General features: G+C 36.9%; 1 protein-coding gene across 1 annotated transcript in view; it reads right to left on the bottom strand.

Moving 5' to 3' along the window:
- Window positions 1–12,849, bottom strand: part of LPCAT2 (lysophosphatidylcholine acyltransferase 2) — an 80,453-nt gene that overhangs the window by 23,351 nt on the left and 44,253 nt on the right. The window contains exons 10-11 of the mRNA XM_053601992.1: window positions 12,508–12,633; window positions 10,010–10,163 (exon numbers count right to left, since the gene is read on the bottom strand). Coding sequence (XP_053457967.1) covers window positions 10,010–10,163; window positions 12,508–12,633 — 280 coding nt within the window. The remainder of the gene's footprint in view (window positions 1–10,009; window positions 10,164–12,507; window positions 12,634–12,849) is intronic.

Below are 12,849 nucleotides of genomic sequence, written 5' to 3'. Positions count from 1 at the left end.
TTGGGCATGAAACTTCCTCTCTGGAGCTGGCGGCCTTCTGCGTACTGAGGAGGATGGGCAATTTGATACCATGCGTCCTTCCAGTTCTACGGTTCTCTGAGTCTGGATTTTCATGTACCAGTAAACAGTGATAGCAGCATCGCTCTTAGATTGAGCTAAGTTTCCTTCTGGCGCTTAAGCCTTTTTACACTATATATTAATTTAATTTAAACTTTCTTTATCTTGGCTGTGGTTCCATAACTTTTAAAGACAAGCTGACTTATCCTTATCCCTCCTCTGACATATTGTCTGGTTTTAATTAATATTCCTGACTGCAAGCTGTCTGGTATGTTCCTCTTCCAAACAGAGTTCCAAGGGGGACTGGACCTGGTCTGGAATAACACAGAAGGATTCACAACTCCTGCTTTGAGTGAAGCCTTTCTGTCAAGAGGGGCTTTCACCTACCTACAAGGTGATCTGGACCAGAACTTCCTAATTTGTTGATAAGAATGTCATGTTCAATGAAATCAAAAGCATTTCTAGAGTCCATACAGATAAAATCTATTTCTTTTCCTTTATCATCTTGGACTGTCACTGTGTCACAGAGGGAAATTAAATTGGTCTGACACAATGTGCTCTTTACAAAGCTTTGTTTTTCTTTCTGCTCTTAGAGGAGGCCAGGAATTGCTCACTTGTTCTAGTTATAAAAGTTGAGTTTTAATTGTTACAGTCTTTTTTCTTTTTTGTCTATGCATCTCCCAGGTATACTTGCTTTGAGAAACCAAAAGAAGGGATATAAGTCTCTCATCTAAATGAGCATTTCTTGTGTAACTAAACCCAGACATAGAAAATACTCAGATGGACTCAATGGGGGAGCTAAGACAATCTGAGCATTGCAGTGGGAAATGCTCTGACATACAGGACTACCAAATTTTCAGGACAAGATAACTTGTACAACTGAATAGAAAAGTTCATCAGTCCCACCCACCCAGCCCAGAAAAGAATAGCCTTTTTCTGGAAGTTATATTTTGTAAATTACAGTGGGCTTTCACCTAACAGATCTTGATGAACTGATATTGAAATCAAAATGAATTCTTCTCACATCAATTATAAAATAGTGTATTATGTATAAAATCTGAACTGGAAATTTAAAGGATAAAAGATTTTACTGTTTATTTTCAATCATTTAAGCCATCGAAGCACCTTGTCATAACTCTCCACATGAGCAGAAAACCCGCACACTCCATACACCCTACCTTTTCTAACTGCAAGAGGGAAGCAAGGATGATTGTTATTCTTGGCACTTAAGATTTAACTCTTGAACTAATACCAGGAACAGGGTAGACAGGAAGAACTTAAGATAAAGAAACACATTCATTCCAAATAATGAGAACAGTAATAAAAGAGCTACAGAAGTTTACAATAGCCAAAAAGGCTGGATTGCCTAAGTGCTAAAGTATCCACAAACTTTTCCTGTCTAATATTTAAACAAAGTAAGTAGGGATGCCAGAACTGACTACTAGCTAGAAGGCAGAAATGCAAAAAAATTATAATAGTTGTCACATTATTTTACAGGATGGAAATCGTAACCACATATCTAAATTTCTCTGGGCAATGATCTGTCCTGCACATAATGGTGTTGGTAAAAAGAATAAGTGAGCTCATGCCAGACCATGGCTAAGAATAAGAAATCAATTCCCTCATTCTTTCCCTCTCATCTGTGAAGATTAATGATATACTACTGATTAGACCAGTGGGAAGATATTAACAAGAGGCAGAAAGATTAGTTAAGAATAAAGACACATTGTGATTCCTTTATATCAGAAGTGGCATATGAAGAGATATGCCTTGCTGATGGTAAGAAATAGGAGATGATAACATTGTGTATTGGCAAGCCAGCAAAAAAAAAACTATATCCTCGCTGAAATGTTTGCGGACTTTGATTCACTGGCACATAAAAGACTGCTATCAGGGCACACAACTCTGCTCAATTAACACAGAGCTGTGTGAGAATAAAATGAAAATTGATGGTGAATGGGCATCACAAGACATTACTATAGCTACAAAAATGACTCTGCTATTAACATAGTTATTTCTGAGTTAGCCAGTGTAATTTCTTAATCTCATTAAAGGTTTTAAAATCTCTACAAGTGTAACAGTACAACAAACAACAAAAAACTAGTACTTAATCTGAATTATGAATATCAAAAATATTGAGAAGCCACTGTTTTAAAGCACTGCTTCAGCCCTCAGATCATTCGAACATTCGACCAATCTCCACTTAACCTCTGATCTGGAGAGTTCAGTACACAGTCATGAAAATAACGAAGTTAAATTAAACCCAAAGATTAAAAAGCTCTTTTGCTTGTTTTTTTTTTTTTTTTCAAAGAGATGGGACCTTGCTAAGAAGAATATGTTCCAGCTCCATCCATGTAAATTATTCTTCTTAGTAAAGTGTCTCAAGAATGGAAGAAAAAGTACCCAATGTACTCACCCCTACTATGAAACTAATTTAGGACCTTCACATGAAAGCTATAACCCAGCTACAACCTAAGAATAGGGGGAAGGGGGAAAGGGTGGGGAGGGAGGGGGTGGGTAGAGGGCGGGGGATTGATAGGATTACACCTGCGGTGCATCTTACAAGGGTATATGTGAAACTTAGTAAATGTGGAGTGTACATGTCTTAGCAAAATAACTAAGAAAATGCCAGGAAGGCTATGTTAACTAATGTGATGAAAATGTGTCAAACGGTCTATGAACCAAGTGTATGGTGCCCTATGATCATATTAATGTATACAACTATGATTTAATAAAAAAAAAAAAAGTAAAGCTGGTAAAAAAACAAACAACAAAAAAACCAAAGAGATGGGACCTTTCAAAAGAAACTTATCCCAAACTAGTGAACTATGCCATACTTTAGATCATGAGTGACACATTTCTGTTGGACCTTCAAACTGTAAGCCATCGAATATCTGAGAATCTAAATAATATGTTAGAAGAAGCAAATGCATACTTTTTTAATGAATAAATTGAGGAAAAAATCATTATGAAGTTTTTGTAGACTAGCCAAGAATGTAGGTGAGAAGAAGGAGTAAGGGAGTGATGGAGAGATAGTCAGGTCTTCCTCCCATCCCCCAAACTGCAACCACAACTGTATTTGATTTGGAGGAAATTGAGAAAAGCAGAGAAGGAAGGGAAGGGGTGGAGAGTGGAAAGGGAACATGGGAGGGACTCGTGGAAGCATTTTGCACTGCCGGAATTTATAGCTGAATTCTGAAAGAGCGACAGGGGCTCCCCACCCCTTTCTTTCCTACCCTTCCTTTCTCCCCTCCCCATTCAGGCACTGAATTTAGCAACACAAGCCACTGTGAGAGGAACAAATTACGGAGTTGCTGAACTTCCTTGCCTTCCCTATCAAATGTGGCCCAGCTCAGTCACTGAAAGAGACTGAGAAAACAAGCCTAGCATGGAAGTGGGTATGTGCACAAGGTGTGGCAACAATTGCACAATTCTGCATTCAAAACAAAACAAATCTTCACAAGCACAGGCACGCAAGTGTGTTAATAACAGAATGAGAGAGAGAGAGAGAGAGAAAAGGAAAGAAGAAAAGAAAGGTCAAAGGCCTAAGCCATGAATTCCCAAGACTGTTTTCTTGACCTTCCAGTATGCTGGAGATCAAAAGAAAAAACTTTACAGACCAGATTATGGGGTATATCCCAACCTAAATCACACTACACATAGAAGTAAAAAAAGCCCACGCTTATGATAGGTGAGCATGCAGAAGTGTGATTGAACAAATAGTGACAAAGGCCCACCAGTCTCTGCCTGGGGACAGCTGTCTTCACTAGTTCCGAGTGAGTTAATCTGGCTAACTGGCAGTTATTTTAATCCTTGGTTTCCAGGCCTTTCCCTACTCCCAAATCTTCTTGTACTTAACAACGCTGTAGAAAGAATGAGGCTGTCAGTAGGTACCATCCATCATCAAGAGACAGAATTGGTGTCAGAATAATTCTGTAACTGCCAGCAATGACAGTTTGACACCTGAAGGACAGGGTAACCATATATAGATATTATTTTTAATTCGATTAAGAATTCTGGTGAGCAGATGTCTAAAATGTACTATAAACGTCCTCCTTTGTTCCTCTCTCAGTGTGAGTCCCCTTTTCCCCATCTCCTGTCCTTGTTTGTATAGCCCTTGCCATATTCTTTCCTGTAACCAATTATATCTATATACATTTTTTATTTAAAATTACTTGCATGAATAAATATCACAGAAAGATTAGTAATCATCCAAGTGAAAAGGTATCTCTAATTTCCCAATTTGCACAATTACATCCAATAATTTACTTCTCTCTTGGCCCTAATCTGCATCATGCTTTATACTGATACTGATACAGTGATTCATTATCATTTCATGGACAAATGATTTGGATGTGTAAGTAAGCCCAGAAGAGAGGCTCAGGTACTATATATAGAAGAAGGTCACTTAACAGCATCATGTTAAAGAATAGTTCATCTATGAGATCACAGAATAAATCACTGGAAATATTAGCATGCTCGAGGAAAAAAAAAAAGAAAGAAAAAAAAAAAGCTCTGTACTGGTTTCTGTCACCAAGTTATAATTTTTTTTCAAAATATCTTTTCCCAGCTGGGACTTCTGGTGCCAGCCAAAAGGGAAGAAGCCCAGGTTAGCCTCTCTCTCCCAATCACAACTAGAAACTTTGGACGAAATACAAAAAGGAACTACCGCTGCACAAAATGCCATAGAAGGAGGGTTGGTGAGGAAAGTCAGAACTGGAAGAACAAACCAGTAAGGCTGCAAAACCACGGGGGCCAGTTTAAAGTAGGACGTCTTTAAACTGCTGAAAGAAAAGGACAGTCGACTCAGAATTATATAAACAGACACACCTCCTCTAATTGTGCTTCAGTTTGTTACCCCTCGCAGATATCGGGGTTCTTGTGTATTTTTCTTCTACAAATCAGCTCTAGTTTTCCAACAGTACAGGCTCATTTCATGTCTCTGTGCCACAGTTTTGTAATTTTCCCAATACTCCAAACTTTTTCATTATTGTTATACCTGTTATGATGGTCTGTGACCAGTGATTTCCAATATTACTATTGTAGTTTGGGGGTGTCACACAAATTTCACCCACACAAAATGGTGAACTCAGTTGATAAATATGTGTGTTCTGACTGCTCAGATTAACTCAGTCTCTCTCTTTTTCCCTCCCCTCCGGCTTCCCTGTATTGAGACAAAATAATATTGAAATGAGGCCGATTAATAACCCTAAGTATTCAAGTGAAAAGAATGCCCACTTTAAATTGAAAGCTGGAAATGATTAAATTTAGTGATGCAGGCATGTCGAAATCTTGGACAAGCTGAAATCTAGGCCTACTGCATGAAACAGTTAACCAGGTTCTAAATGCAAAGGAAAAAACCTTAAAGAAAATTAAAAGTGCTACTCCAGTGAACATGCAAATTATAAGAAAACAGAACAGTCTTATTGCTGCCATGAGGAAAGTTTGAGTGGTCTGGGTAGAAGTCTATACAACTACAACATTCCCTTAAGCAAAACCTAATCCAGAGCAAGGCCCTTCTCCCTTCAATTTTATGAAGGCTGAGAGACGTGAGGAAGCTGCATACGAAAAGCTGGAAACTGGCAGGGTCTCTGTAATAGTGCAAGGTGAAGCAGCAAGCGCTGATGGAGAAGCTGGAGCAAGTTATCCGGAAAACCCAGCTAAGATCATCAATGGAGGTGCCTACGCTAAACAGCAGATCTTTGAGGTAGACAAAACAGCCTTCTATTGGAAGAAGATTCCATCTTGGACTTTCACAGCTAGTCAGAAGTGAAGGCCTGGCTTCAAAGCTTCAAAGGGCAGGCTGACTTTTTTGTTAGGGGCTAGTGCATCTGGTGACTTTAAGTTGAAGCCAATGCTAATTTCATGCCCCAAATCTTGGGCCCTGAAGAATTATACTAAATCTACTCTATCTGTGCTCTGTAGATGGAACAACTAAAGATGCACGACAGCTCATCTATTCATAGCATGGTTTACTGAATATTTTAAACCCATTGTTGAGAACTACTCCTGAGAAAAAGAAATACCTTTCAAATTATAACTGCTCAATAACAATGCACTGGTCACCCAAGAGGTCTGATAGAGACAGATAAGGAGATTAATGTTGTTTTAATGTCTGCTAACACAATATCCATTGTGCAGCCCATAGACCAAGGAGTAATTTCAACTTTTAAGGCTTATTACTTAAGAAATACATACATTTCATAAGGCTATAGCTGATATAGACAGTGATTTTTCTGATGGATCTGAGAAAAGTAAATTAAAAATCTTCTGGAAAGGATTTACCATTCTAGATGCCATTAAGAACATTTGCGATTTGTGGGAGAAAGTCAACATAGCAACATTAACGGGAGTTTGCAAGAAGTTGATTACAGCCTATGAGGATGACTTTGAAGGGTTCGTGGGGTCAGTGGAGGAAATAACAGCAGATGTGGTAGAAATAGCTAGAGAGATAGCTGGAGAAACAGAAATGGCAGTGGAGCCTAAAGATGGTATTGAGTGGCTGCAATATCATGACCAAACTTGAAGAAGAGGAGTCACTTCTCAGGGATGAGCAAAAAGAATTGTTCTTTGAGATAGAATCTACTGCTAGTGAAGGTGCGGGAAACACTGTTAAAAGGACAAACAAGGTAATTTCAAAAAAAAAAAACCCAGATCTGAATTATTTATAAATAAACATTAGTTGTCTATTTTTTGAGACTTTGGAAAAAAATAATAAGAAGAAGTTAACTGACTAGACATACTCTTATTTGACAATGTGAATGTTACTTTCTTTGCATTATTATTATTATTGCTCAATATTTCATTGCAGCAATCATCTGATGTCTTTTCTGAATGTATTTATCTTCAATCGTTCTTTACAAAGTTTTTGTTTCTAGTCCTTATCTTAAACATTGTTATCGTTATTAAATTTTAAGCCTTTTTAATTTTGTGAAGGCAAAAAGTGGAAACCAAATAAACATGTATATAAAAAAAACAATTTATTTCTCACAGTTTTAGATTCTAGATGTCTAAGATCAGGGTGCTAGGGTATTAGGTTCTGATGATGGTCCTGCTCTGGGTTGCAGCTTCTAATGACAGAAATAGTAACAGAAAGTGCCCATCGATCCACGAATGGATTAATAAATTGGGGTATATGTACACCATGGAATATTATGCAGCCTTAAAGAAAGCGGTGCCTGTGGCTCAGTCGGTAGGGCTCTGGCCCCATATACCGAGGGTAGCGGGTTCAAACCCTGCCCCGGCTGAACTGCAAACCAAAAAATAGCTGGGCGTTGTGGCGGGCGCCTGTAGTCCCAGCTACTCGGGAGGCTGAGGCAAGAGAATCGCTTAAGCCCAGGAGTTGGAGGTTGCTGTGAGCTGTGTGAGGCCACGGCACTCTATCGAGGGTGATAAAGTGAGACTCTGTCTCTACAAAAAAAAAAAAAAATTAAAAAAAAAAAAAAGAAAGATGGAGACTTTACCTCTTTCATGTTTACATGGATGGAGCTGGAGCATATTCTTCTTAGTAAAGTATCCCAAGAATGGAAGAAAAAGTATCCAGTGTACTCAGACCTACTATGAAACTAATTTATGGCTTTCACATGAAAGCTATAACCCAGTTACAACCTAAGAATAGGGGAAAGGGGGAAAGTGGGGGGAGGTGGGCAGAGGGAAAGGGATTGGTGGGATCACACCTGCGGTGCATCTTACAAGGGTACATGTGAAACTTAGTAAATGTGGAATGTAAATGTCTTAACACAATAACTAAGAAAATGCCAGGAAGGCTATGTTAACCGGTGTGATGAAAATGTGTCAAATGGTCTATGAAACTAGTGTATGGTGCCCCATGATCACATTAATGTACACAGCTATGATTTAATAAAAAAAAAAAGAAAGAAATAGTAACAGAGTTCTTTCATGTCTCTTTCAATAGGACACTAACACCATTAGTGAGGGTTCTATTCTTGTCACTTACTGAGCTCCCAAATGCCCCACCTCTGAATAATGTGCCCCAGGGGAAACACAAATATTCCAGCATAACAGTGTCTTATGGAAGAGCAGGATTATAGTGGACTTCTAAGTGGAAATGACCAATTAATAAAGGAATGAAATGGGGGAAAAAAAGGACAAACAAGGACTTAGACTATCATAGAAACTTAGATGATCAAGCAGCAGCAAGGTTTGAGAGGACTGACTTCAATTTTGGAAGAAGGCCTATTGTGGGTAAAAATGCTACAAAACAGCATCACATGTTACAGAGAAATCTTTCGAGAAAGGAAGTGTCAATTGATGCAGCAACTTCATTTTTGTCTTATTATAAGAAATTGCCACACCCAATCCAACCTCCAGAAGCCATTAACCTGATCAGTCAGGAGCCATCAACAATGAGGCAAGATCCTCCACCAGCAAAAAGATTACAACTTACTGAAGGCTCAGAAGATGGTTAGCCTTTTTTAGCAATCAACTATTTTTCTTCATTAAGGTATGTACCTTGTGTTTTAGACATAATGCTGTTGCACACTGAATAGACTACAGAATCGTGTAAGCATAACTTTTATACATGTATGCAAAGGGAAACCAAAAATTGGTGTGACTTGTTCTATTGCAATATTTACTTTATTGTGGTGGTCTGAAACCAATCTGTAGTATCTCTTATACAACAGAAATGTCTCAGAGGAACGAATGCAAAATAAAAGCCAATTATCAGATAAGGGAAAATAAAGCGATCATACTCCTAAATATTTACCAAAATGAAATGAATTGAAAACCTATATTTAAATAAAAACCTATACATGATTGCGTAACTATGTTAATGATAGTCCCCAACTAGACACAAACAAAAAGTTCCTCAACTGAAGAACAGATCAAATAACTCTGGTACATCCGTATAATGAAATACTCTTCAGCAATCTAAGAGAAAAGATTATTGATACATGTAGTATGGCAGAATCTCAAATGCATTATGCTAAGTGAAAGAAGCCAGACTCCAAGACTATATATTATAGGATTCAATTTATGTAGCATCTAGAAAAAGCTAAACTAGAAATGGAGAATGGATCAGAGATTGCCAGGGGTTCAGGTTGGGGTAAGAGCTTGACTACATGGATAGCTACAAGGGAACATTTATTATTTTGCAGCTGCTATATGTCTTGAATGTAGTGATAGTTATATGCCTCTAAGCCAGCGGTTCTCAACCTGTGGGTCGTGACCCCTTTGTAACAGTGAAAATACTTCACAGCATTAGGAAGGTTGAGAACTACTGCTCTAAGCATTTGTTAGAACTCACATAGCTATAACTACAAGAACACATTTTACTATCAATTTTGCCTATTAAAAACAAATTAAAAATAGACAATTTAAAATCTTGACACTTAAGGAAACTTTTCAACAATTCAATTATCTAATTGCATGTACTTACATGTTCATAAGCAGCAAACTATATCCCCAAAATAAAGGCAAATGACCAGATTTTGATTGAAATCTTTGCTATAAAATTTCACTTGAAAATAAAATCTATTTGGTCTCTATACACTTTTGAGGAAGTCCAGAAACCTTCATAATAGAATTTTACCATCCATGTCTTCAGTGTGTGAGTTTTGATATGAATTTTAAAATTCTTCACAATTATATAAACTCTTCTAATCCTATATAACAAATGTGGTTATATGGACACACTGTTTGTTTCTGCTATAGCATTTAAAATAAATGGACACTATTGTATCATGTCATATCATATCAGATCCCATCATATCATATCATGTCAGAAATGACAGTATCATAAATCTTGCAATATACACACAATTATTAGTATTATTATTAAGGGGAAAAAATAAAATCACACAATTAAACTATAGGCTCAGCCTGGACTCTTCTAACTCTGACCTAAGAGGTTTTTCAAATGCCTGCCATACTGATTTATGCCCAGTGGGGACCAGCAGAGTGAAAAAGTAAAGATTAAATTTTGACATACCCTGTCAAAGAGTGCAAAAAGTTGTCTCAAGACATCTGAAACAGGCAACTTTAAATACTCGGCAAATTCTTCAATTCCAATTCTTCCTCCTTTTGAGGAACTTGCGATAGAGGCATACTCATCCAAATGCTTGCGAATACCATCCCAATCTAATCTAAACAAAGAATTATAAATATGTGTTATTAATCCTTCACAATTCACAGTGTTTTATTAACTTGTTGGAGGGGAAAACATTTGAAGTGTTAAATTTGAAAAGAAGAATGAAAATAGGCATTTGAAAGTACCTATTGAACACATATACAGCCGTCTAGTCTTTTAAAAGACATTAATATAGGGGAAAAGAGAGGGGGTGAGGGAAAGGAAAAGAAAAAAAAAAAGAAAAGAAAATAGTGACTAATTCTCACATAAATTGGATTTAATTTTGACCAAAGTACATTGCCTGAGCATTAATTTTTAATTCAACTTGTTCATATGTTGTTTAGGATACTGCATCCTCATTTATAAGTGAAATATGTTAGTAATTTCCCTTTATAATAATATATTTTTTCCAATTTTAATATCAGGTGTATCCAGATGAAGTAGAATGATTTTAAAGTATTTCTTCTTTTTTCTATTGTCTATAAGATTTGGCATGATTTGTTTTTTGAAAGTATGTTTTATTTTTATTTACAAATATTAGTTGTCTATTTTTTGAGACTTTGGAAAAAAAAATAAAAGAAGAAGTTAACTGATGACTCCATACTGAACCTCAGAGTCAAAGCATTCTATGATAGACATACTCTTATCTGACAATGTGAATGTTACTTTTTTTGCATTATTATTATTGCTCAATATTTTGTTGCAGCAATCATCTGATTTCTTTCCTAAATGTATTTATCTTCGTTAGTTCTTTACAAGGTTTTTGTTTCTAGTCCTTATCTTAAACATTGTTATTGTTATTAAATTTTAAGCCTTTTTAATTTTGTGAAGGCAAAAAATGGAAATCAAATAAACACATGTATATGTATAGAGAAAATTAAAAAAAAGACAAAAGATGCATAAAAAAGATATTAATATAACTGATAATTATCCCAAATATTTCAAGGAAAGAAAAGTAAACGAGAAGCAGAACAATGTGGTGGAATAAAGACTGGTGATAAGAAAATAAGAAAGCATATTTTAATCTAAACTACTAAGTCAATAGTAGTTACTGAGTTGTTACAAAAGAAATTACAATTCTTGTTTTCAAGGAGCTTTCAGGCTGATAATGAATTCACAGTTCACAAAATACTGTGATAGGGAGATTCGTGATGCGCTTCCTCCAATATTAGTTATGAAAAATCAGGGAGATAAAAAACACTGTGAAATACACCGTAGCTTACATCACATTCTGTTTTTGCCCTGTAGAATTAAATAAGTGACCTAACATGTATTCCTTCTGTGCCCAATTTCAGTGACTTTTTAAACTTTTCAAATCTAGGCAACATTATGAACATAACATCTAAACAAAGGCAAAACATTTTTGTTATCTAGAAGATGTAAGTAATACATAGTATTTTCTATATCAGTTATCAAAATGTTATATTTTAATATTGAACTTTGATATAGTTAACTGCTTCTACAGTTCCTTCCGAGAGAAAGCACCACGTCTACTCAACTCATAAATCCTGCAAATTCTTAATAGGATGGAGAACAGAATGAACTATAATAAGAGGGGGGTTGGAAGGTGACACGTTTTATACCAGACGGGTGAGCAAGGTTTCATCTGTATTTACAGCTGCTCCCTGTCACTGTCACTCCCTGTTAGAGCCTGAGCTCTAACTCCTGTCACATCAGTGGTGGCAGTAGATTCTCACATGAGTGCGAAATAGACTGTGCAGGCAAGGGATCTAGGTTGCTTGTTTCTTATGAGAAGCTAATGTCCCTCCCCACCAATCCATGGACAATTGTCTTCCATGAAACTGGTCCCTGGTACCAAAACGGTTGGGCACCACTGTCCCAGAGCTCTAAATGTGTCTAGTTTAAACTAGATAATGAAAGCACAAAGGAGAGTTTTCACCTTTAAAAAAAGAAACAGGTACTCAGAATAAAAAGATAGAATAGGGTAAGCATTTAGAATTCGGTGATGGGCAGTACTGCTACTGGACAAGTCAATGTATGTTTCACATGGTAAGTGGTGACCACCACATGTCAATATCCCCAATGAGGCTACCCTTGAAAAAGAAGGTGGCAGGCTGACTACTCAGGGCCATTTGTGAGTAGGGAGGGGATCTGTGTAGAACCACGTTTATCATTCCTTGGTCTCCTCCTGTAACCAGTGCATATCTCCAAGTTAACTGTTCTTGAAGAAACAACAATAGAATAAAAGGGAAGATGAATTTACAACCTTGACTTTCATAATAAACATCAAGTGGGTCCTGAGCTGAGCATTAACAAGGCAGGAGAAAATAAACAAATAGGATTTCAAATCCCTTTTCAACAACTCTGTGAAAGTACAGGAATTTTAAAATGACACTTACTTCAATTTCCGGCTAATTTTAGTAAACTCCACCAACCCAGCTTCCATAGGCAATGTTAGCTGTCCTGCTGAAATCATCAGTCTGCAGTCTTCATAGGTATGATCTGTTACTGGTATTCCCAGAGCTCTAAATGTGTCAAGAAGCAGACTGAAATTCAGTTCTTTTTGAAACAGTAATGATTTTTCATTAGGCCTGGTTAATAACAGCCAACAAAAAAAGTATTTACTAGTTTTTAAACTGGTAGTAGCTCTGCTTTTCTTTTGGAAGAGACATACTGTATTTCTCTCCTTCTTCATGGACTCACAGTGGCCCAAGCTAATCTCCTTATGTCTGCATGCTTCT

Source organism: Nycticebus coucang, chromosome 2, assembly GCF_027406575.1.
Source record: "Nycticebus coucang isolate mNycCou1 chromosome 2, mNycCou1.pri, whole genome shotgun sequence".
NCBI lineage: Eukaryota > Metazoa > Chordata > Mammalia > Primates > Lorisidae > Nycticebus > Nycticebus coucang.
This window is presented reverse-complemented; position numbering and strand designations above follow the sequence as displayed.